At 50.5% G+C, this 23999-nt stretch overlaps 1 protein-coding gene and 1 long non-coding RNA gene across 12 annotated transcripts; one reads left to right on the top strand and one right to left on the bottom strand.

Moving 5' to 3' along the window:
- Window positions 1-1565: 1565 nt before the first annotated feature.
- On the bottom strand, window positions 1566-20398 carry PMVK (phosphomevalonate kinase). 11 transcript variants are annotated; one of them, XM_070267097.1, is made up of 6 exons: window positions 13673-14072; window positions 11781-11844; window positions 11536-11587; window positions 9279-9431; window positions 6584-6713; window positions 1566-5517 (listed from the first exon to the last, which is right to left on the bottom strand). In XM_070267097.1, exons 2-6 carry the CDS (start codon window positions 11831-11833, stop codon window positions 5381-5383), a joined length of 525 nt encoding a protein of 174 aa, XP_070123198.1. In that variant the 5' UTR covers window positions 11834-11844; window positions 13673-14072; the 3' UTR covers window positions 1566-5380. The 11 variants fall into 11 exon arrangements, with proteins under 11 accessions (XP_070123198.1, XP_014595400.1, XP_070123196.1 ...); XM_014739914.3 differs by having other exon boundaries at window positions 11495-11587; window positions 11781-11987; window positions 13673-14064; XM_070267095.1 differs by having other exon boundaries at window positions 11495-11587; window positions 13673-14064.
- LOC111773513 (uncharacterized) lies at window positions 15872-23868 on the top strand. The gene is made up of 4 exons (XR_002808036.2): window positions 15872-16150; window positions 20347-20482; window positions 21538-21651; window positions 23600-23868. It is a non-coding gene; the product is annotated as an uncharacterized lncRNA (long non-coding RNA).
- The last annotated feature ends 131 nt before the right edge of the window (window positions 23869-23999 follow it).

Here is a 23999-nt window from a genome sequence, read left to right as displayed (position 1 = left end):
TGCTCAATAACGCTTCACAGGGAACATCGAGCGCCAACTTTTTCTTTTAAGACACGTCCACGTTCTGCCTTGGAGAACGCCAGAATTTGAATTCCAAAAATAAAGGCAAAAAAAAAAAAATCCAAAAGTATCCAGACAGAAAAAGGAGGTTACCTTCAAAGGAAGAAAAGTCAAGGTGACCTCAGCCTCTGCGACATTAAACACTAGCAGATAGTGGAACCGGGTCATGAATCCTATGCCAGCCAAGTCATCGTCCACGTGCAGAGGCAACAGACTGTCATTCTCTCATTCACGTGGGTTCAGAAAATATATCACTGACATGCTCGTTTTCAAAAAAATATTTGACAGCACATCAGCTGTCTGGAGAGGAATTAAAATACAAAATACAAAAATGGGAAAGTTGAGATATCATAAAAGAATAGAAAGTGAGCAGTTAACCAGTTAAGTCTAAAAAATAAATTATTGCTGTAAATTTGGTTTAAAATTGGATGTTAACCATTTATATGAAATTCTAGAACAGGTAAAACCAATCTATGGTGAAAGTAGCTTCTGGGCAAGCAGGGACTGACTGGGAAGGGTTAAAAAGAAACTTTCTAGAGTGAGGGAAATGTTCTCTATGGTATAAGGACTTGTGTTACATAGATGTGTACGTGTCAATAATTGTTGAATTGTACACTTAAGATGAGTACATTTCACTGTATGTAATTATATCTTAATAAAAAATAATATCTTGAGTCTTCTAAACTATGAATATGGTATAATTTCTCTTTCTTTAGGTCTTTAATCTCTCTCAGCAATGTCTTATAGTTTTCAGTGTACAGATCTTGCATGTCTTTTATCAGATTTACCATTTCATATTTTTGATGGTATTGCAATTGGCATTATTTATGGCAATTTTTGATTATTCACTGCTCATAAACATAAATACAGTTGATTTTTACATATTGATCTTGTATCTCACAATCTTGTTGAACTCACTAATCAGTTCTAGTGGCTCTTTCAGAGATTCCACCAGATTTTCTTCATAGATGATCATATCGTGAATCAAGACAATTTTACTTCTTCCTTCCCAATCTGGATGCCTTTAATTTCTTTTCCTTGTCTTATTGCACTGGCTAGAACTTCTAGCATGATGGTGAATAGGTGATGAGAATGGACATCCTTGCCTCATTCCCAATCTTTGGGGGAAAACATTTAGTATTTTGCCATTAAGTATGCTGTTAACTATAGGGTTTTGCAGATGTTCCTCATCAGATGGAGGATGCTGCATTCTATTCCTAATTTGCTAAGAGACGTTATCAAAACTGAATGTGAGATCTGTGTCAAATTAATCATTAGGAAAATGCAAATAAAATGCTAATAAGGTACCACTACATACCTACTAGAATGGCTAAAATTAAAGACTGACTATACTAAGTATTGGTAAGGATGTGGAGCAACCGGAACTCTCACTCAGTACTGGTGGGCACATGGTACAACCACTTTGGAAAACAGTTTGGCCGTTTCTTAAAAAGTTAGGAAGGTATCTATGCCAGAGAAATGAAAGCACTTGTCCACACAAAAACTTGTACCTGAATGTTCACAGTTGCTTTATTTGTCATATCCAAACACTGGAAACAACCCAAATGTTCACCAACAGGTGAATGGATCAACAATTGTGGGACATCACACCATATACCAGGAATGAACTATTGACACCAACAATAAGGTGGATGGATCTCAAAATAATTATGCTGAGTGAAAGAAATCAGACCAAAAAAGGATATATAATGTATGATACATTTACATAAAATTATTGAAAATTAAAACTAATCTATAGACACAGAAAGTGGATTAGTGGTTGCCTGGGGACAAGGTTGGGGGTCAGGGAGCGGTAAGAGGAGGGGACATGAGGAAGCCTTTGAGGATGATGGCTACGTCCATTGTGATTGTGGTGATGTTTTCATGGGTGTATACAAGTGGCAAAACTTATCAAATTGTATACTTTAAATATGTGCAGTTATTACAAGCCAATTATATCTCAATAAAGCTGTTTAGAAGTGGAATTACAAAATAATTTTAAGAGAATATTAGTGTTACAAATCATTAAAAGAACATATACAGAACATTAAAAAAATAACAACAGCCATGCTCTGAGATTTTAACCACAGGCAAAGTTAGCAAAGACTAGTAGGTTAGGGAGGTCTTGAAACAAAAGCAGCAAAAGCACTCATTACAAAATAGGGTGTCAAAAGTCAGGGTTTTGATATTTAGAGAAACATCCACTTTTTTAAAAAGTGTGCAGAAACTTCAAGTCCAGCAGAAGTGACTAGTTGGCCACTGGGGCCTCCCATTTTAAGAGGCATCAGTGCCAGTTTGTCACCGGGTGCAGGTATGGACCCACGGGCTTCCCAAGTCACATCCTGTGACTCTTCCAAATATCTAGAGCCAGAAACCGGGTCAGCACCCCTCCTGGGGACATATAAGACCCACCAGCCCCACCTCCCCTTCTCTGCTTTATCCCTGCCTCCTTGATATTTCAACTTAATATCAATCAGTGATCATCCAGCAATCCCACTGCTGGGCGTATAGTGGAAGGAAATGAAATCACTACCCTGAAGATATGTCTGCACCCCCACGTTCACTGCAGCATTATTCACAATAGCCAAGACATGGAAATACCTAAATGTCCATGGACAGATGAATCGATAAGGAAAATGTAAGACAGAAAGATAGATAGATAGATAGATAGATAGATAGATAGGCAGATAGATAGGCAGATAGATAGGCAGATAGATAGAGATACAAATATAGATGATGGAATATTATTTAGCCAAAAAAAAATAGAAAGTAATCCTGCCTTTGCAACATGAATGAACCTGGATGACATTCTGCTAAGCAAAATAAGTCAGACAGAGAAAGACAAGTACTGAATGATCTCACTTACATGTGGAATCTAAAAATGCTGAACTCAGAAACGGAGAGTAGACTGGTGCTTGCCAGGGGCTGGTGGGTGGGGGAAATGGGGAGATGCTGGTCAAGGGGTACAGACTGCCAGTTATGAGATGAGCAAATTCTGGGGATCTAATGCACAGCATGGTGACTGCAGTTAACAATACTATATTATATACTTGAAAGTTGCTAACAGAGTAAATCTTAAATGTTCTCACCACTCAAAAAAAAAAAGACAATTATGTGAGGTGATGGAGGTGTTAACTAACCTTATTTTGTGGTAATCACTTCACAATATATACATGTATCAAATCTTCATGTCGTATACCTTAAACAACATTATATGTTAATTTTATCTCAATAAAGTTGGGAAGAAAAACAAAATGATGAGTGATCTGTGAGTCTGGTAGCACAGTGGACAGGTTCCCATCCATCCTGAGCTTTGAATCTCTTGTCTGAGAAGGCAGAGATTGGCTGCTTTCAAAACTAAGGAGGCACCGCGGCATCCCCCACACGGAAGGACACCCTCCCTGGGGAAGGCGATAAACACAGGGCTTCTGGACGCAGGCGTGGGAGGCAGACACACGCCAAGTGGTGGCTCTGCCATCACTCCTGTGTCCTTGGCAGGATCCACCAGGGTCCTCCAGGGGTTCCCCAGTTAAGGGGGAATGAAAACATCTACCTCTGTATGAAAGGCTTTTGCACAGCACCTGGCAGATTGCGGAGCAATCCTGAAAAAAACACAGTTGTTGTCATTGTTGCTGTTATCATTATTAAAACCATCATTGAGGTGATGGTTGTTAAACTAGCACCTGAGAGCCTGAAGTTTGGTCAATACTCTTTCATTCATTTCTTTTTTCATTAATTCTCAAAGCTCTTTCCGAGGCCGTATTAAAATATCTAACATGGTATCTGGTGCACGGTGGGCCCTCAGTGGTCACTGCTCATGCCCTGCCATCACTACCCTTGCCAGGCGGCAGGCACTGGGGACACAAAGATGAACAGGCCCAGGCCCATTCCTCAAGGAGCTCTCAGTCTACCGGAGAGACAGAGGGGAACCCCAAGGTGCCAGGGAACCCGAGGTCAGTGCCAAAGTGACTCCCAGAGGGAAGACACAGGGAGGGGAGGCTAACAGAACCTGGTGACCAATTAGCCACAGCAGTCAGGGGGCATGGAGAGTCCACGATGACTGTCAGGCTGTCGGGCCTGGTTAACTGCAAGAGCCAGGGCATAGTATTGAGAAAAGGCGATCCAGGGAGGCCGAAATTTGGGCAGGAACGTGTAAAGTTCAGTTTGGGTCATGCCGAAACTGATGCAATTTCTTTGGTGGTCCCCTTATCGGTGAGAACTGACAGAATTTGTGGAAGGAGAACAAAGCCAGGGCCAGAGATTTGGGGTGCTCAGGTTAGGTCTGAGGATGGCAAGGAGCCATGGGACTTTGCAGGCATGTGGCCGAAGGAGCCCTGGCCAGGAGTCAGGCAGCCTTTGTTCTAGCTGGAGCACCAACACTTACTAGCCCTCTAACCCTGGGCAAGTTGTTTCGCTTCTCTAGTCTTGGCATCTGCTAAACGCAGGTGAAAATACTCTCTTGCCATTTCACAGGGTGGCTGTGAAGAATCTAGAAGAAATTGAGAAATTGCAGAAGGCTATATAAATAAAAGGGGTCAAGTCCAAAGCTCTCTGTGGGAAAGCTGAGGCTCATGGTGATACAACTCGCCCAGGGCCACACCAGGGTTACTAAGAGCCATGCATCTCCAGTGGCTCTGCCCTTCTGTGATGTCTCAGTTCCCCTGGGTACTTGCTGGTAGCACTTTCTGTGGAACACTGAGCCTCTCTTGGGGCCATCCCAGAAGACCCTCAGACCCCAATCCTGCCTCTGACACAAACAGGCCAGTTACCTGCATAGCCTGGCTGAGGTCAGACTCTGCAGGATATGTTCCAGCCCAGGCAAGAGGCACAGCAGGAACCCACAGCCAGCAGGACAGCCCAGGCCCTTCTGAGTCCACACAGGCAGGGCTGGCAACTGGGAAATGAGACATGTCCAGCTGAGTGTGTGCTCCAAGGAGGTTTATTAGTTTCCACACTGGGGAGCCTCAGGCTCTTGCCCAGAACAAGGAGCTGAGAGCATGCGGATGGGGAAGCAAGGCCACTGCAGACCGACGGGCCTGGCACCTGTGGAGATGGTGATGATCCTGCTTCAAGCACAGCCAATTCACCCCTCTTGCCCTCTAAGCCTCTTCCTAAAGAGGTAGGGCTGTCCCCTCCATAAAGAAATGAGGTCCCCACAGGGTTTCTTGACTCGTCTGACATCTGCCAGCCCCCCCCAGAAATCTAGACCCAGGCCCTCTGTCTGCCTCCCCATCTCGGCCAGCATCAGCGACCACATGTCCAACGTTGTCAGCCTCCCCCTCACCCAGGCAGCCCCTGGCTCACGCCTAGCGCCTGACCACTAAAGTCTGGAGTGAATAAATTCTATCAGGTTCTCCAACTGCTCCTCCAGGCGCTGCTCATCTCCGTGGTTCTCGATGACCCAGTCGAAGCCCCCGAAGTTGTCCAGGCCACATTCTGACTCGGCGTCATCCACCCCTGTGGAGGAGGCATGGCGAGGTCAGGCCCCGTCCCTCCAGACGAACACCAGGCACCGAGGCCAGCTGGCCCCAGATGGAGCCCCATTCTGCCTCCCCTCTGCCACTCCAGGGCCAAGTCACCCACCACAGAGGGCACTTCCTCAGCCCCTGAAACACCAGAATAGCAGGTTCAGCAGCCCATAGCCCCTGGGCACCCACAGAGGGTCCTGCTGACTAAACTCTTTACTTGCCACCACCTACAGAGGGTGGACCGGGTCACCTAAAACCACAGACAACCCAAAAGGGCACTGCATTTTCATGTCATGGGAAGCTGGTTGCATCAATTTCTATCCCTAAATCCCTGACTCAACCCCCTCGGGAGGCAGTACATGCCATTCTCATCTGGCAATGAGAATGGTGACAACAGCATCGACCTGGATGGTCAGCTGTGACTATAAAGTGAGATGATGTGTATAAGGCACTCTGAGCACAGGCCTGGCCTATGGGGGCGCCAGAAGATGAGCAGCCCTTAGGAGGGGTCAGACCCATTGGATCGGAACTTCCCGAGTCAGTGACCCAGGGCAGGAAAGAGGCCTGAGCTGTGACCCCCTGAACTGCCACAGTCCAGGTTCTGGCCTGCACAACTGAGGCTCCGTAGTAAAGCTTCCTCTTGCCCCCCACCCCCATTACTCAAACAGGAGTGGGGTTTGTCAGGCCTGTCCTCCGACCCACTGTCAGCCCCCCACCAGGTTGGAAAGCAAAGGGGAAGGCCCACGGAGGTGGGTCCCAGCCAGACTTCCAGAAGCCCCCTGGCCTAAAGAAGAAAGCCCAGCTAAGGGCACCAGGCCAAGGTCGGGGGAACTGGACCCCCAAGGATACCATCCCCTACCCCAATCCACTTTCTAATCTGGAGGCACTGCTCAGGCCCAGGTCTCAGATTCCCTTTTAAAATCCCTCACTCACTGCCCCACGGCCTGCCGGGGAGAAAGCAGAAGACCTGCAGCACAGGAGTGGGTGGCTGGTGGACACGCGGGGTGGCCGGCCCGGGCGCCGGGCCTTGGGCGCAAAGGTTGTAAGCTGCTCACCTGGAGTGAACACCCAGCCCCGCTGCTGTCGGCTCTGCTCCAAGGCCACCACTCGGATGGTCTGCGTCATAGCCCCGTAGGTCTCCTGAAACCACTGGATGTCAGACACCCTCCGTGTGTCACTCACGAGCTGCAGGGAAGGGACACAGACAGGTGACCAAAAGGACATGATGTAGGGAGCAGCAGGGCAGTGGCGGGGGGTGAGGGGAAAAGAGGGGAGACCCAGCCCCACTCCGTATAAGCAGGAGTGCAGGGTTAGGAGGGGGTTCTATAGAACCCAGATAAGTGTAGCCCCATTCCCCATTATCACCCAACCAGCTGGGACAGACCTCCCTCCTCCCTTCAGGCAGCCCTCCCTGATCACTGCAGCCCACAGCCAGCTCTGCCCACACTGTCTTTGCCATGGTCACATGCGTGTGCTGTGGTTGTGTCAGTCCTTGCTGTGCGGAAGAGGCCTCATGCTTTGAAGTCAGCTCAGCCAGTCCAACTCACTCATTCCACAGATGGGCAAACTGAGGCCAGAAACAGATACTCTAACTGGTCCCTGCCCCCAGCATCTTTTAAAGCATAAATGTGATTTTTGTCAGTCCTCTGCCCTAAACCTCTCAAAGGCTTCCATCATTCTAATAAAATCCAAAGCTCTCACCCCAATTTACAAGGCCCTACAAGATCCAGCACCTGTTCCCCATCGTCTTCCCCTCATTAAGACCACTGCAGCCCACTCACCTCCTCGCTGTTTCTCAAACATGCCAAGCACATCTCCTCCTCAGGGCCTTTGCACATGCTACTCCCTCTCCCTGGATAATCACAAAGTAGGTACCCTCACTTCGTGGAGGTCTCTGCTCAAAGATCACGTCCTCAGAGAGGCTTTCCCTCCCACCCTGGCTCCTTTCCTGTCCCTCTCGATCCTGATATGCTGTTTATTTTCCTCTGAGCACTAACTACTCTCGAAATCATCACTATTTACTAGTTTGTTTGTGTGTTTATTGTCTGTCTGCCCTCCCCAGGGTCAGCTCCAGAGGGGAAAGGGCTAGGCCTCATTCACTGCTATCTCCCTGGCCCTAGTGCACCATCTGATACACAACGAGCACGCAGGCGCATATGTTCAATGAGTGAATGAATCAGGGAATAAAGGGCCCAGCTGTGCTTGTCCACACAGCTGATATGTTCACTCACACAATTAGTAAATAGGTATTAGAGCAAGCACCCACCGGGTGGCGGGTGCTGTGCTAAGCGCTGGGGATAGAGTGGTGAGCAAAACAGACCTGGTGCCTGCCCTCGAGGAGCGTACAGTCTAGTGGGAGAGACAGACGCTAAACACGCAGCTTTACTAATAACCGCGTCATCAGTCATACCAACAAGCATCTCAACCTTAACACCGCCAGGGCAGAACTCCTGATTTTCTCCCCGCGCCTTCCCTGTCTCAAAAATGACAACTCTATTTGTTCAGCTGCTCAGAAGAAAATCCTTTGCACCATCTCCTATTCTCACACCCCATAGCCAACACACCGGTAAATCCTACTGGTTCTATCTTCAAAATCTGTGCAGAATCAACCCCTGCTCTCCACTCTACCACCACTCGGAGCCAAGCCACAGCCACTCTGCCTGTCTTCCAGAAAGATCCTCAACCTGGCCTCTCTGCTTCCACTCTTGCCCTTCCCCCAGCAGTCAGGGGGAGCCTTTTAAACCTTACATCAGATAATGTCGCTCCTCTGCTCAAAACCCTCCAATGAGGCCCCATCTTACTCAGAGGAAGTCCAGGTTCTTCTGAAGAACCAGTACCATCAGACCTCACATCCGCCACTCACCCCTCACCCACAAATATCCATTCGGCTCCCTCTTCTGTCAGGTCCTACTCAAGCGTCATATCAGCGAGGCCTTCCCAGATGCCCTGAAGAAAACAGCAACCCAGCCCCTCACACCTGTGGCCTGCTTATTTTGCTTAGTATTCATCTCCACCTGACAGGTTCTGTACCAGGGCCTAACTCCCTCCATCCCCAGCTATAAGGTAAGCTCCCTCGCATTTCTGCACTGATGTATGCCCCCATCCTCTGGACCCACGCCTGCTACAAGCGGACACTCCTGGCTGCCGGAATGAATGAGGGAGGAAAACAGTGAGGTGCTGTGAGAACACCCAATGGGGAGCTCCAGTTAAGGCTTGGGTGTCAGGGAAGCCTTCCCTGTGAGGTGCCAGGTAAGCCAAGCTGGCCCTAACCAGGCGAGGAGGGAAAGGAAGGGCAGTGCAGGCGGGCAGAACACGTGCAGAGGCCCAGGTTCTGGAAGGAGCCTGATTTATTTGAGGAACAGAGGGAAGGCCGGCGTAGACGTAGCTTAAGGAGTGAGGAGGCTAAAAGGATACTAGGAGCCAATCAATGAAGGCCTAGAAGTCCATACTAAGGATTTTGGTTTTGTTCATCAGAACAACAGGACAAAGGCTTCTAAAGAGAAGAGTGACGTGAGTTGGTTTGTTTTTAAAAGGTCACTCTGGCTGCTGTGTGGTGAAAGGATCATAAAGGACAAGAGCCAAAGCCGGGACCAGTGTGGGGGCCACCACGATTGTCCAGGGGGGGGGACGGCAAGGGCTTGGACCACGGAAGTGGCAGTGGAAATAGGGAAATAGACACATTTGAGATTATTTGGGGAAAGGCGGAGAGCTGGAGAAACGGGTTTTCTTAATGCCGCATAGACCGCTTACCCAGACCGGCTGGGAGACACCCTCCACGATCTTCCTGCAGAAGAAGCCGGGGTCAGCCTGGCGCTTCTCCTCGCCCCAGCGGATCATGTCCCTCCGATAGGCCTCCTTGTAGGTGCTGGCATCCAGGAGTCTCTGGAAGTTCAAGCCATGTTCCTGCCAAAGCACATATGTCTATGCCACCAGCCTTTGAAACTCGCTGGTCTCTCCTGAAACGGGGGAAGAGCCATCCCTTCCTTGCCCGCCTCCCCCAGGATGATGCAAGGACTAATGATATTTGCACCAGGACAGAGGCCTGCAAGGGAAAGGGCCCTAGAAACTAAGAAATCTCAGACACTGGCAGATGGAAGAAAGGTCACAGGATAACCCAGAAATTGTTTCAATTTTTCTTTTAAATGTGTGATGTGGTTTTCTCTTTCACAACGGTTTTACCTTCCCAATTATTTCTGGCTTAAACTAATCCTGAAATTAGTTTGCATCCCCTGGGCACAGGCTTAACCTTCAACTAAAGTGGGAAATCTGAAAACACTGCATTCCATGCCCTTCCATTACCTCTTCTGGCATTGCTTGCCCCCATCCCAAAGTCCAGCAGGCGCGGCTTCCTCATCTCTCTCCTCTCCCTCACCCCCTTCCTCATCCCCAAATTCCTAGCACCTCCACTGAAACACCATCACTCCTGGGGCCTCCGAACCAGAGGGCAGGAGGGGCTGCTCTGACCACCCTGGGGAGCTGCTTGCAAAACTGGCCTTCCCTTCTCCAGGGACACAGACAAGCAGGAGGGGTCCATCCAGAGGGCCCCAGGACCAAAGGGTCTGAAAAACATCACTCACTTCAGGTTCTAGCCCCCCCCCCCCCCGACTAACTCACGGCAGACTGAGGGGGTCGTGACCAGCCAGTCAAATCACCCACCTTGCCCTGTTCCAAGGTGAGGCTAGCAGCCACCTCCTGTTGGTAAACTAGTTTGCCAAGTTCTACCACAGAGCCACCAGGAGCATTACGGTCTGCTGGTCAATTATATTTCCCATTGCGACTTAAGAAACCAACGCATTAAGATTTCATTTTGGATTTGTTTTTAGTGGAAGTGGGGCATGGAGTGGCGCTGGACTTCCAAACAGCAGGGGCAGGCTGGCCTATCAGAGTCTCCTATGGAGGTTTTAAAAAGGCAAACTCCTGCTCACCCCACCCCCAGCCTGGCTCACAGGTCCGCAGTGGGGCCTAATCTGGGAACTTTGGAAGTAGATGAGTGGTTTTCAAACCGCTCCTCGGAGCCTTGGGGCTCCTCGGAAGTGCCCAGGACCCACTGAGGAAGGCTGAGAGCCCCCTGCCACCCTCTTTCCTCCTGCCTCTACCCCCAAGAGTCGCTCTCAGTCTGTCTACTGGATACAAGGAACTTGTGCATCCAATCTCATTCGGGAAAGGTTGCTACTAAAAAAATTTGAGAACCACTGAACCTGTTATGCCCAGGAGCCCCCAGGCTGCCATCCTATGAATGGGTCTGTTTAACTTGTGGGAGAAGACCCAATGGCACAGGAGAATGCTTCCCATGGAGATGGGGCTGTCGGACGGAAGACAGGGACAAATTCATTTTGTGTGGCCCCACAAGGCCAGACTCAGGCCAACCGACTGAGGGACCATGAGCACCTGGAAGGGCACACCCAGAGTCAAGGACGGAAACGTAAGCGATGAGGGGACTCTTCCTCGTGTGGGAAGCTGATCTCACCCTCCAGGTTCCCTTTTTGAAGTCTAAGGACCTAAGAATTCCTGTTTACTTTTTACAATCCTTTTTGTTTCAACCTACATGGTTCAAAATTCCAAACATACACATTCGTTTATAGTGAAAAATCTCTCTCCGACCCCTGTTCTCCAGCACCGTAGCTCCCCTCCCCGGAAGCAACCAATGGTACAGTCTCTTAGGAATCCTGCCCAGGGTTCTACACGTCCCCAACACCTGGAACGGTGCTGAACACATGCAGGCACCTCATAAATATTTGCTGAATGGCGGAATACAGGAGCAAATATATTTACAATTTTTCCCCATTTTTATACAAATGTAGCATTCTCTATACACTGTTCTACATCTTGCTTTTTTCACTTAACACTATATCTTGACAACTCATGTGACTGAATTTCTAAGGGGAGAATTCCAAGGGCTGTGGCAGGCCAGCTGAGGGGGTGATGTGTGGTGTCGTATTTTTTTGAGTAAAGGGACTCATGCAGACCTTTATGTGCGAATAACACAGCAAGAGAGCTGCCAACTCACGTCCACAGCCTTTCCTGGACACACTTTCTTGAACACGGTCTGAGGAGGTGGCCTGAAGTGAGTGAGGCCAATGGGAAAGAAGCTTAAGGTCAAAATGCCCCCAAAAGGTCCACCCCCAGAAAACCAAGTGCTGTCCACCACCCCGCCAGCAGTGGTCATAGGGACCCGGCCAGTGACTCAAGCAACAGCACAGCCCGGGAGCTGGCTCCTTCCGAGCCACCAGATGCCACAGAGGGACCACCTACCTGAGCATACTGCTCCTTGAGTGGACCCGAGAGCCGGAGGATGGCACAGACATCAGCTCCGAGTCTGTGGGACAGGCACATCCGAAACCAGTTAACCTAGAGTTTCCAGGCCCCAGGAGAGAAGTCCAGAGGGTTGAAGTCCCATTTCTGCTACTGGTGTCTATGTGACTCTGTCAGGTCTCAACTTCTCTGATCCTATTTCCTCATCTGTAAAATGGGGTAACAGTCTCTGTTCTGTCTCCCACAGGATTATTCTGAAACTCGAATGTGAAAGAGCCCTGAAACTAACAGGTCAAACAAATAAAATGATAATTACAGTGTGACCATCCATGCCTGGCAATACTCCGGCTCAATTAGTTACTGCCAGGCCCCTGAATGAGTTGTCTCACAGCCAGGGGCATTTCAGTCTCAACCGACTTGGTCACCACAGCATAAATCATTCATTCATTCAGTTGTTCAGTTTATTCAACCCACCATTTGTCAGGTACAGTGTTGGGATCCAGGTGACACAAATGTGAATAAGACACGTGATTCCTGCCCTGATCTGAGATGCTCACAGATTCACTTAACCACTGACAGGGTGAGAAAGGCGTTCTTATTTCCACGGTTCAGATGAGGAAAGTGAGGTTGAATGAGAACTGATTCACCCAAAGCAACCGTGCAAGTAAGGAGGGCAAAACTGGGAAAATGATAATAGCCAACATTTAGTTCCTGCACCTTTACTAGGGCTCAAGAATTGCTCCAAGCCCTTCACATGCATTATCTCATTCAATCTTTGCAATCACCCTATTATTATCCCCATCTCACAGACGACAAAACTGAGGCACAGAGTAGATAAGAAACTTCTGCAAGATCACATGTGAATAAGTGGTGAGTCAGGATTTGAATCCCAACTGTCTAATTCCAGAGCCTGAGCTTCTGACTTCTGTGTTTGGGGACGAGGAGAAATGTAACTTAGGAAAAAGTGGTGGCTGCTTCGTGGTGAGAGATTCAGGTGGCACCCCCTGCCCTGGGCTACCCACAACCTCTTAGAACCCCTGTGGTGCCCAAAAGCAGCCTCCTGGTACCCCCTGCACACTGGCCTTCAAGAGGAGAGAAGCCCCACTACACTTTCTCCCTGGCTCCTCTGCTCTCCTCGCCCAGGCCCAGCAAAAATACTCCCACACGGAACATCTCGCTTTGGGAGAAAACACTGAGCCAAAGGCAGTGAGGTAAAGCAGAAAGAACTCATTCCTTGGAGCGAGACTAAAGCTCAATTTGAGTCCTGGATCTGCTGATTACTTTGCATCGCTGGCAAGTTTGGGGTTGTTATTTTTCGTTTCTTATCTTTTCAGAGCCTCAGTTTCTTCATCTGTTAAATGGAGATACTGACCAGTAACACCACACAGCAACTACAGACAGGTTTTTAGGGTTAAATGAGATTATCTATGCACACAGCGCCTGGCACACAATAAAGGGTCAATAAACCCCAGGTATCAGGTGATGCGCTGGGCAAGGAGGTGTCTTTGGAGTCAGACACTACCGGGGTGTGGTCTCAGGCAAATCCTTTATCTGTGACTCAGTTTGCTCACCAGTAACAGATTAGGAATAGTGTATAAAAAGTAAACAGTGCCTTGATAGTAACTGTTATTAATGCTTCTTGGAGACAGAGGCCTACAGCTTAGTCTTTGGAGAGGTGGCCGCCTGGTTCGTCGAGGTGAGCATGTGTAGACTGCTGTTTTATGTGACAGTGACAATCCTCCACCTCCTGCCGCCCAGCGCTCGCCCCGCCCTGCAACCCGAGGACCCCTACTCCAAAGCTCACGCCATCACCCCGAACACACCCCCCCCCCGTGTCACGTGATGCGGGGATCACACCACCCTCTCCCCCTCCTTCCCCGCCCCACGGACACCTGCTCTGCAGCGCCTCGGTCACGAAGTCCTTTCCGGATTTCCTCTTCCCGCTGAAGAGGAGCACCAGCCGCGGGGCGCCTCCCAGCGGGGCCATGGGGCCGCCACGCTTTGCGATCCCTGAAGTAGGCACTTCTCCCAACCCCTTATATCAGACCATCCGGCGCAAAAATGGACGCGGCCACTAGGTGGAGCGGCGACCAGGAGATTCCGCCCCTGTCTTCACAGCTGTAGAGAGGACTGTCAGCCCGCATTTGTGCTTCTGTACATTTTAATTAATGTCTAAAAATTTAAATATGGGGAGAAAGAAGGCTAATTCCCAGGGCAGCCTGCTCCCGTAAAGAAGCTCCCCTACCGGGACTCACATAGAACAGTCCAGCCCCGCCCGGAACCCGCCGTCACGGCCCCGCCTCCTTAGCTGACACAGAATTGGACGCAACTATTTTCCTCCTAGGGGGATGATGTCTTAAAATTTCCTCAGGTGAACCTCACATTGCCTTGCACACAACCCTACAAACATTACGGGAAAAAGAATAAACGTGATAATGTTGAAGAAGTTTTCAAAGCTTCCTTTTTATTTGTGCATTTTAGTGCATGTGCTTAGGCAAATCTGTATTTGCCCTACAGTCAAAATGGGTCTTTCTAGAGATGAAACGAGGCAATAACGCAAGAGGGTTGTGTCTGGTGACGTCATACTGGGGGAGGAGCTTAGTCGAACAGACGCTTTTTAATTGTTAAACAGGTTTTATAACTGGAGAAGTCACGGCAGTTCGGCTCTTTAAGCCCAGCGAGAGAGCTGACTTCCCTTTTCTAGCCGCAGCTTCCCCTTCAAAAGTTTTCGGAAGGGAGAGAGCTGGGAATGACGTAGGGGACATCAACAGAATAGGTTAAAAAGCAGCTTTGAAGCCACCCTTAGGCAAGATTACCTAGTTTTATCCGGAGGCCAGCTCCCAGCAGGAGTTGGAGGGGCAGAAGTAAGGGGGGTGCAGTAAGGTCCCCTCCCGGAACCCCCAGGGCAGCCTCTGCCCGCAGCACCCGGCAGCTGGTCCCAGTCGAGGAAGTGGAGTTGCCTGGAGCTTTGACTCGCTGCCTGCATTTTTCCGAGCTCTTCAAAACAGAGCCTGCTACCCATTACTACCTCCATTTTAGGAGCTATAAAGTCATGTAAAGACAAGAAATAAGGTGGGAAGACCTAGCATTGATTTCCTGAATATTCAAAAGATGGCAGAGAAGCTAAGGAAAGAATGGTCAATGGTCAGATGCAAAAAGAACAGACTTCAGGGAGGTTTTTGTTTTGTTTTGTTTTAAGCAACTCTGAAAGTGCTGTGTTCAGAAGGTAAGACCGAGTTAACGCCACTGAGTTTTAATCCCATGTTGACACTTCGCAGGAATGTGACGTTCTGCAAGTCACTCCTTCATGGGTGCTAATGCTCACCTCAGGGGGTTGCAGTAAGAAGGAGATGAGGAAAGGAGATGTTAAAGTATGATAAAAAACATTTTGTAAAATTCTCAAGTATCGTCCCAATGTGGAGTTATTTATTCTGAGCACATTGTGATTTTAGAGCTGTGATTCAGCATAGGGTCACATTCCAGCTCACCAATTTATTACTCCACGGAAGCTGGAATCCCTGCTCTCCAGCAGAGACTGAAAGGATTACCTGCCCTCACACTCCTGCCTCCTGAGTCCACTAGGAAGAGTCAGGACTTCCTTCCAGAGTCTCTTCCCTCACCTGACACAGACCTTCCTCCCACCCTGGAATTCCCAATCGGTGATCAGAAATATCCTAGCCTCTTCTCAGAAGCTTCACTCCTGCCTCACCTGAACCTCGCTGTCCCCTACTGCCCTCACGAGCGGAGGCTCAATTTCCCCCCAGCCCTCGCACCTCAGCTTAGACTTTGCGTCTGGCCTCCCTACCTCTCTGTTTCCCCTTCTGGACCATTACTCCCCAGCCTCTTAGAAAACTCTGGCCCCTTTAAGGCTCATACCACCTGGCTGAGCTCCTCGTGTCCCCTCCTCAGTGGTGACAACCACCAGTCCTGGGGGTTGTTCTCTTTTACTCAGCCACAGGCTCCTGCTCTTCTTTTCCACCCAGTTCCTGTCATCATTCTCTGTGACTTCAGCCCATCTCTGTGTGGTCAGCCCATCCAACACGCTGACCACTCAATGACCTGGCCTCGGACATCCAAAGGCTTTTTCCTCCTCTCCTCCTCAGACACCAGCTCCCATGGACACACCCTGGGCCCTGTCATCACCAGAAGCCATTCAGCCTGCAAATTCACATGCTCAGCCACCTTACCCTCCAAGATTCTCTGCTCCAATACTCCCCCAGAGCAATGCTTCCCTCCCAGGGCCCGCACTAGCCCATGGACCTCTTTACAGTATATAACATCTGCTCTTCCTTCCTTCTGCAACCAAGGGGAACATCAAATAAGTGGATACGTGTGGAAAACTTTTGTAAGCTGTAGAGGGCTGCATAAAGGTGAGGCACTATTTTTAGGGTAGAAGGGCTGGGCTCTGCTAAGGGTGAGGCAGGAAAGTGGAGGGGAGCAGGATTGTCTGATGAGCAGAGACAACCCAGGAAGGGAGTGGCCAGAGTTCTTGGGGATGCCAGACACGGTGGCCTCATGGAGGGGTCCAGAAGGTGATGCTTGAGGAAGCCAGTTGACCTCAGACAACAGAGACAAGACCCCCAGCACTCAGGAACACAATTACCCCTAGGAGTCACCCCTCACTAAAGGGGCAAACCATTTAAAGAGAGATTTGCCTCACCGACCGAGAGGGCAGCTTGGAGGTCAAATCTAGGCCTGTTTGAAGGAATCCTGCTCACTGTATTAACACACCCAGAGACAGCCTTAGCCTGCAGGGGGTCTGCTTATAGAGCTCTGCAGAGCCTGGAAGAGGGAGGACTGGGCTTTGTCAGTGCCCCTCCAACCCTGCCCAGGCAGAGGGAGCCTGCAGGGGGTGCCAAGGTCTGCCTCTCCAACGTAAGCCTGTCCCATAGTGGAACCAGATGCCATCCGGGCTCAGTGACACGACCAGTTACCCTTGCTTCAACTCCACACTTCTGATTCCAGTTTATCTTCCCACGGTCATTGCCCAGCTGATCCAAGCACTCCTCTCTGCCAGTGCTCGTAAATGTACATGTGGCTTCCTAATTCGGCCTGACTTTGTTTTTACCAAAAGGGCCTGACTGTGGCTGTTGAGCACACATTGTATATCTACTTAGACATTTCCTATGGCCAGAACAAAGGCCCTTGAGATAAAGGTGCAACTTCCCCCCAACGTAGGCATTTCCTTAGGGATAAGCATCTTTCCTTAGGCGAGGAACTGATTGCTGCACTCATCTTTGACCACCCAGCTCACCTGTGACCACTCAGCTGGAGACAACAGACTGCCACCCTGCTGTGGTCTCTGAGACAGAAGACCTACCTGCTGTTTCCATCAATCGCTGTGCTGACAAAGCAGACTCGTGACTATTGTAAAAGGGACATTTCAATCCTATGTGAAACATCCTCTCTGGGGGTATATAACCACTCTGTGCACTCCACTTCTTTCGTGCCCTTTCTTCCTTCGGGAAGAAAGGCCCTGGGTTATAATCCTCAGATTTAAGCTCAGAATAAACTCACTCAAATTAAAAAAAAAAAAAAAAATGTACATGTGGCTTGTGAATCAGCCCTCTGTGTTCAACGACCATTGCTTCAGGGGCAATGGAGCCTCGCAGACGAGGGACAGAATGGGGTGAGAGGTGTAAAGAAGTGGTACAACAGGGAAAGAGAAGAGGGGGAGTCTGAGTCTTTGGGGTGCTGATGGGAGAGAAGTCTATTCATTCATTCATTCATTCATTCAACATGTATTCAGATGTCTAAAACGTGCCAGGTACTGCCAGAGACGCAACAGTAAATGAAAAAGGGCCTGCTCTCAAAGAGCACCCATTCTCATGGGAGACAGGCAATTACAAGACAGCTTAAAAATGGAGCGTGAGAGACTTCACCCCAAAATTGGAGAGGGAAAATTGACATGAATTAACACTTGCCGGATGCTCTGATTATAAGCTGGAAATGGCTCTAACTATGCAAACGCCTGCAATACCCTTCCCATCTTTTTTCTGTAAAACACACTCCAACTTACACTTCGACACTGAGCTTGTCTTGACTCCCCCCATGAGCCTTCCCTGCCTGACCCCGTCTGCCTTAGATACCCGTTTCCTGTGCTCCTGCTACACCCCGGACTCACCCTATCGCAGCATCTTACACGACACTTCGATCAATTCACTCATCTCTCTCCCTTACAGAGCCAAGAGTTACTATTTATGGAGCATTTACGATGTGCCAGACTTTTTGCTGATCATATGACATAAACACTGAGACCACTGAGCCTCATTATAATGAAGAGATTTGCCCAGGAATTTATCGAATAGATGCGTGTACATGTGCTCCCTCCCTGGGGTCCCACTCCAGGGAGAAGGGGCAAAAAATTCCAAACCAACCAACCAAGAGGCAGAGCCTTAGGATCCCACTCCTCTCCTGACCCCCTCCCCAGATGCTTTCAGTGCCCAGGGAGGGGGAAGCCAGAGAAAACATCAGGTCGGCCAGCTCTGACTCTGCAGGATTCTCTAGCTTTTAGAAATGCTGCAGGCAGATGTCCCTGGAGGAGAGAGGCTGCTCACTTGAGGTGGTGCCAGGGTACCATCCAACCTCTCACCGGCCGCTACAACCCCTCCGGCACACCAATGTGGAAAGCTGGGCTCTCCTGTTCAGTCCTTGGTCTACAAATTATTTCCATCATTAGGAGGTAGACATATTACCTTCATTTTTATGGCTGAGGAGACAAAGGCACCATTGAATGAGCACAGCCAAGATAAATCTTGAGCGATGTGTAAATTAATATCAACTCATCTACAGACATGCCTCTAGCAGTCACAGAGCATTTACTATAGTTTGTAAATACTTTTAACTTCATATTCTTGTTTTATCACATGCATAGTGTAGGCAAGCAAGGATCCTCCCATTTTCAAAAGAAACAGTCTCCAAAACTTTAACTAACATCCCCAAGGATGGTGGCTACCGAAATCCAGAATACAATGAGAGAACAGAGATTTTTTTCAGAACAAAGATTCATAATTTAGGGAAATATTTTTGTTTTTCTATTAGATAATTTTGTAGCGAATGTAAACCTTGGAGCTGGGAATTAATCCCATTTCAACTACTGTTAAAGAGTGATTGGTTTCATTTTACTGTTTTTCAACAATCTTGGTGATAAAGGTTGAGGTTTATTTTCAAAAGGAGATTGAGAGACTTGTCTCAAAGTCAGGAGCTAGAAATGGTGGAGCCAGGCCCGTTTCCAGCCAGGGTGGCCCCCTGGACACGCAGGCCCTGCCTCGGCAGGAGTGGTGACCCCTTCCCTGTGTTTTTACCCCCAGTGCTCTTCTCACCCTTTACCAGGCTGGTGGAAAGCAAATCAAGTGGTGCCAGCCCAGGGCCAGGCACAGGGTAATGCTCCAAAAATGACTGATGAATAAATGAATGGGTGAATGAATAGGGGCTCTTTCGGGGAGAGTTGGGAGGCCAGGACTTCACTCCTGGGCCAGAACGGTGCTTTGTGGGTATCCTCAAGGCTGAGACCTCATACCCAGTTGCTCTGGTTCCTGGGGCAGCTCCGGGAGGCCCCTCCCTCCCATCCCAGTCCTCAGCAGGTCCAGCCTCCTGTCTCTCCTGCTGCTGCCCCCCTGTGGCCACTGCCAGGCATCTCTGCAGAAGGAGCCCTGAGCCAAGTCAGCGCTCATGGACAGGACAAGGAAGAACCTGTCTTGTAGCAAGCAGCTCCCCCAGAGCTCACCTCAGAGCCTAAATTCCAAGCTTGAAGAGCCAGAGAGAGGAGGAGAGGGGAGGGAGGAGGACCAGGGGGACTCAGTCAGGGGTCAGCAGCCCTGGGCTCTGGTCTCCACTCTGTCCCTAGCAAGCTTTGTGACCTTGGACAAGTCACTTCCCTCTCTGGGCCTCAGTTTCCACCTCTGAACAACAAAAGTGGTGGACTCATGCTCACGAAGGGCCCCTCCAAAGCTGGCCTTCTCCTGTTCACAAGCTGGGATCAAGAAGGTAGCAAGTGATGGCTAGAGAGGACATTCCTCCAGGGCCAGGTGCCCAGGTAGTTGAAGTGGGGGGGTGCACAGGCTCAGGGAGGAGGAGTCAGCTAAAGAGACCCACAGATGGGAGCTCAGCTGTTGCTTCCAACCTCCGGGTCAGCTTGGGGTGGGGGAGTGGCGAGCAGTGGTCCTGGACAATTCAGATGCGCACTAGTGTCCTAAGGGCTGCCTGGGGGCCAGTCTTCCTTCATGTCACTATCCAGCTATGACGGGACCTTAGGCAAGTCACCTCATCTCTATCTCAGTTTCTTCATCTGTAAAATAGAGATAGTCATGGTCTTACCTTCTTCCAGGTCTACTTCTCAGTGAGATAAGAGGGACAGAAGGGCTCTGAGAAGTTCGTGGCCCAAGTAGGTGAGAGGGGTGGCCTGTTTCTTTGCAGGCCTCATGTCACTCTTTCTGCCCTGGTCCCTCCCTACACAGCTGCCTCTGCAAGGGCCCCAAGGCCACATTCCAGATGCACAAAAGCATTTATGGTTCTCTGTTGGGCAACTGACCTTCCAAAGGGGGCTGCTGACACTTTCTCTCCACAGCGCGTAGCTTCACGTCTCTGCCTGTCCTGCCCCAGTTGGTTGACCTGGCCCTTTGATGCTGGAAAGCGTCCCAGTGATGACCTCAGTGGACAAGTCACTCCCCTCGGCTGGGCGCCTCCCCTCAGGCTCAGTAAAGGTAAGTGTCCCACGCTAGTAAGAATTTCTCCAAAGGGGCCCTGCCCTGGGGAGGAATTGTGGGTGGAGGGGGCACAAGGACCAGGAGGTGGGGACGTGCACGTTGGTGGAGCAGAGAGTGAGCTGCTGGGAGGCTGGCTCTATTCCCAGGCCCATGTCCTGCAAAATCAAGCCCAGTGCTTTCCTTCCCCCTCCCCCGATTCCCTACAAAACCTGCTTCACCTTTCCTCCTGCTTTCCCGGCACTGCTTGAAGATGCAGTCATCCACTGTCACAAGGCTGAGAAGCTGAGTGTGTCCTTGACTCCTCCCACTCCCCTGTCCTTGTGCCATCCAAGGCCAAGCCATTCTAATTCACTGCTCTAAATGTCTTCTCTCTCCCCGGGCTGTTGGCTGATACCTCCTACCTCCCTCCAATTTCGTATCTCTCCATTCCCTCCCTCTGGCTGCCAGCTACACTGCACCCACATGTATCTTCCCTCACACAGGCACCTCCGTGCCCCCCAAATGCCTCCAGTGGCACCCTTCCCATCTCTTATAGTAAAGTTGCCCCGGAGATTTGCAGGCAGGCCTGTAGGAACATGTGCTCCCTCATGAACAGGAACTTAACCATCTGGCCACAAGCCTGTTCCACTCGCACTCAGGCCTCACCTTTGCCCAGCCTGAAATCCCCTCCCCCATCACTGAAATCCTATTATCCTTCAAGGTCCAGCTCAAAGGCGACACCTCCTTCCTCTTCACCCCTTTGGCTGACTCCTCCTTAGCACTATTAAGAAAATACTTTTAAAATTCTGCTTTATGTTGAACTAATCCAGTTAGCCAGAGGGGCAAGGATTGGGGTCCCCACGGCACCTAGTGCAGCGTTGGGACTTGAATGCTAGTTAGCATCTTTTCCCTGCCAGCTCCTGCTACGTGGTTTGGGAACCAACACCCTCTCTCCTCCTCTATCAGTTGCTCACAGAGACTCCAGTTTCCCCTTAGAGATTAAGTAAAATAAAAATAACTACTATTTTAGACAGTATTGTACAGTTTGAAAATGCTTTTCATTTATCTTACAGTGACTCATTTCATTCTCACAACAACCTATGAGGGACGGTGTCTACAGTCTCCACTTTAATGAAGAGAAAGCTGAGCCCTACAGCGAGGATGGACATCATGCCCCAGACCCACAGGTGGGCAGTGGTGGAGACCTGAGACTGGGTTTTCTGACTCAAAGCTTGCCCAGGCCAAAGGTCTAGTTAGAAGAGAGCTGGGCTGGGCCTCCATCTGGCCCAGGATGAACGGGTGAAGGACAGGGCCTATTCTGGAAGCCAAGGGCTACCCAAGAGAGGGGCAGCACCCTTAAAGGAAGGCCCGCAAGGGGAGGGGTAGGGAGCACCGACAACTCAACAAGAATTGGTTGACAAGGGGCTTCTGCGGCTCAGGCGGCTGAGTGGTGAAAGGGGAGGGGAGGGACTGTTGTCTGGGTTTGGGGGCAACAGCCCCCACCCCCTCCCTGCAGTGTCCCTACTAGACCGGCTGTGAGCATGAGAAGTGTGAAGGGACCAGGAACACCTGCAGCCCAGAACAGGACTAGATGAGGAGATGTCCCTGCATCAAGGTGGCCCTTGGAGGTTTCCATGGCAACAGCTATGGAGATGCCAGTCCCATATCTGTCCTTGGGCCCAGCAGAGAGGGCTAGGAGTGGTTCTCAAAAAGAACACATGCCTCTCAAGGAGCTTATAGGGGTGGTACAGGCTTGAAGGTGACCCACCCCCACATGCTAACCACTACCCCCACCCCATCACCCCAGGATGGGTGTGAGTGGAAGGCAGTGGGGAAAGGCTGGGCCTGGAGGACCTGGGGAGGCAGGGAGGATGGGAGAAGTCCCAGGGGAGGTCACAGCTGAAGGGGCATTACTGAGAGAAGGCCCTGCTGAGGGCAGTGGAGAGATGGCAGCTGGAGGTGCCTGGGAAGGGGAGCGAGGCTGAAGAATGAAGGGCACAGATAGGAGAAGAATAGCAGGTTGGGAGACAGCTGGGAAATGAATTTGGGGGGCTGGCCAAAGGAAGCAGAATGTTTCCCTTTGAGAGGGAAAGGGCCAAGAGGGCGACCCCTAAATCCAGCGATTCCCCCAAACGGCCCCAGAGCTGAGCTCTTAGGTGGGGGAGCACCCAGAGGAAAGGGCAGAAAAGCCAAGTGCTCAAAATACCAAATATTTACACTGGAAGGACCCAGACCGGACCCTGGGAGCCAGCAGGGATGCTGGCAGAGTCCAGGGGGTCTACCCACAGGCTTACCCCAACCCCCACCCAGCCAGGAGCTGTCCCCAAGCCCTTGGGAAGGACGGAGTACTGTCCCCCAGCTCCAGCCTCCCTTGGCTCATCTCCATCCGCTGATCTATGACCTGGGACCTGGGGTCTCCTCTCTACCAGTGCTGCTGTGGGTGTGATGGAGAGGGAGCCTCATAACCGGAGATGGGCACGAGGATCACGGGTCAAGGGCGCCCCAGAGAGGGTAATCTGAGTGACCAATGTCCCTGGTGCCCTGATCCTCCCCAACATACCCCTTGGGTTCATGGCTCTCTTTTTCTCCGATTCAGCAGTTTCAAAAACCTGCAACTCAGCATGTCTACTTCCTGCATGGGTCAGGAAGAGGAGGGGGCTTGGGGGAACTTCTTAGCCTCCCTGAGAGTTCGTTATGCAAACGACGGAAATGGGCCTAGAAATGAAAGTGAGCAGCCACAAGCGGCCCAAGTGAAGTCAACACCCTCTGGGAACCCAGGGAGGCCAGTCTGTGTCCCCTCCAAGGACACTGAAGCCTGCCCACCTTCTAATCTGAGTCTCTCCTGGAAGTCCAAGGTCACCAGTCAGCTGCTCAGGCCGCATGAATTCTGAGCACCAGCAGGGACGAGCAATATGAACAGGCTAAACTAGGCCTCCTCCTGAGGGACGATGGTCACAGAGCCAGGAGGCCAAACCCAGGCCCTGGCCCTGGGCCAACCTGTGCTTGCTCCTCCCAACCCCACCCCCTCCAGAAATATAAGACTCCTTGCCTAAAGCCCCCTACAGCGCCCATCACTGACCCTCTGCCTAGGAGGAAATTCTTCCTTAGGTCTAACTGCAGTCTCTCCTGTTGCAGAAAGCGGGCTCCACCCGACTGTAAAGCTCCTCAAGGCGCCTCTGTATTCCCAGGGCCTCACTGTTTCTGGGACAGAACAGACTGAACGAGTGGACCTTCTTCCATCCCCAGCCCGCCCTGCCCCATCCCACCCCACACCTGATCAGTGAGCTAATACACACGGGGCTCTCGAACAGCGCCTGGCACGTCAGTCTGTGTTACATCAGCCCTTGCTGAAGAGGACAGGAATCAATCACAGCCCCCTTGTGGAGCCTGCAGTCCCTCCCCCGGTAACTGACTAGGCTCCTCTGACCTGGGCTGAAGTCACACCACATCATTCCACCCCGTGCTCTGCACACGCTGCGGGATTTCCGGAGAAGCCGAGTCAGGAAGGACTTCCTAAAGAGTAGCCTGGGGGGTC

This window comes from Equus caballus, chromosome 5 (genome assembly GCF_041296265.1).
Source record: "Equus caballus isolate H_3958 breed thoroughbred chromosome 5, TB-T2T, whole genome shotgun sequence".
NCBI lineage: Eukaryota > Metazoa > Chordata > Mammalia > Perissodactyla > Equidae > Equus > Equus caballus.
This window is presented reverse-complemented; position numbering and strand designations above follow the sequence as displayed.

Excerpts from the sequence above, each read along its gene's own strand:
- PMVK (XM_070267095.1), bottom strand. The coding sequence starts at position 13,767 with ATGGCCCCGCTGGGAGGCGCCCCGCGGCTGGTGCTCCTCTTCAGCGGG. Across the intron at positions 11,588-11,780 it reads TCAAGGAGCAGTATGCTCAG|GCCACCTCCTCAGACCGTGT; the intron begins GTAGGTGGTCCC and ends CACTCACTTCAG. Across the intron at positions 5,518-6,583 it reads GGGCTGGGTGTTCACTCCAG|GGGTGGATGACGCCGAGTCA; the intron begins GTGAGCAGCTTA and ends CCTCCTCCACAG.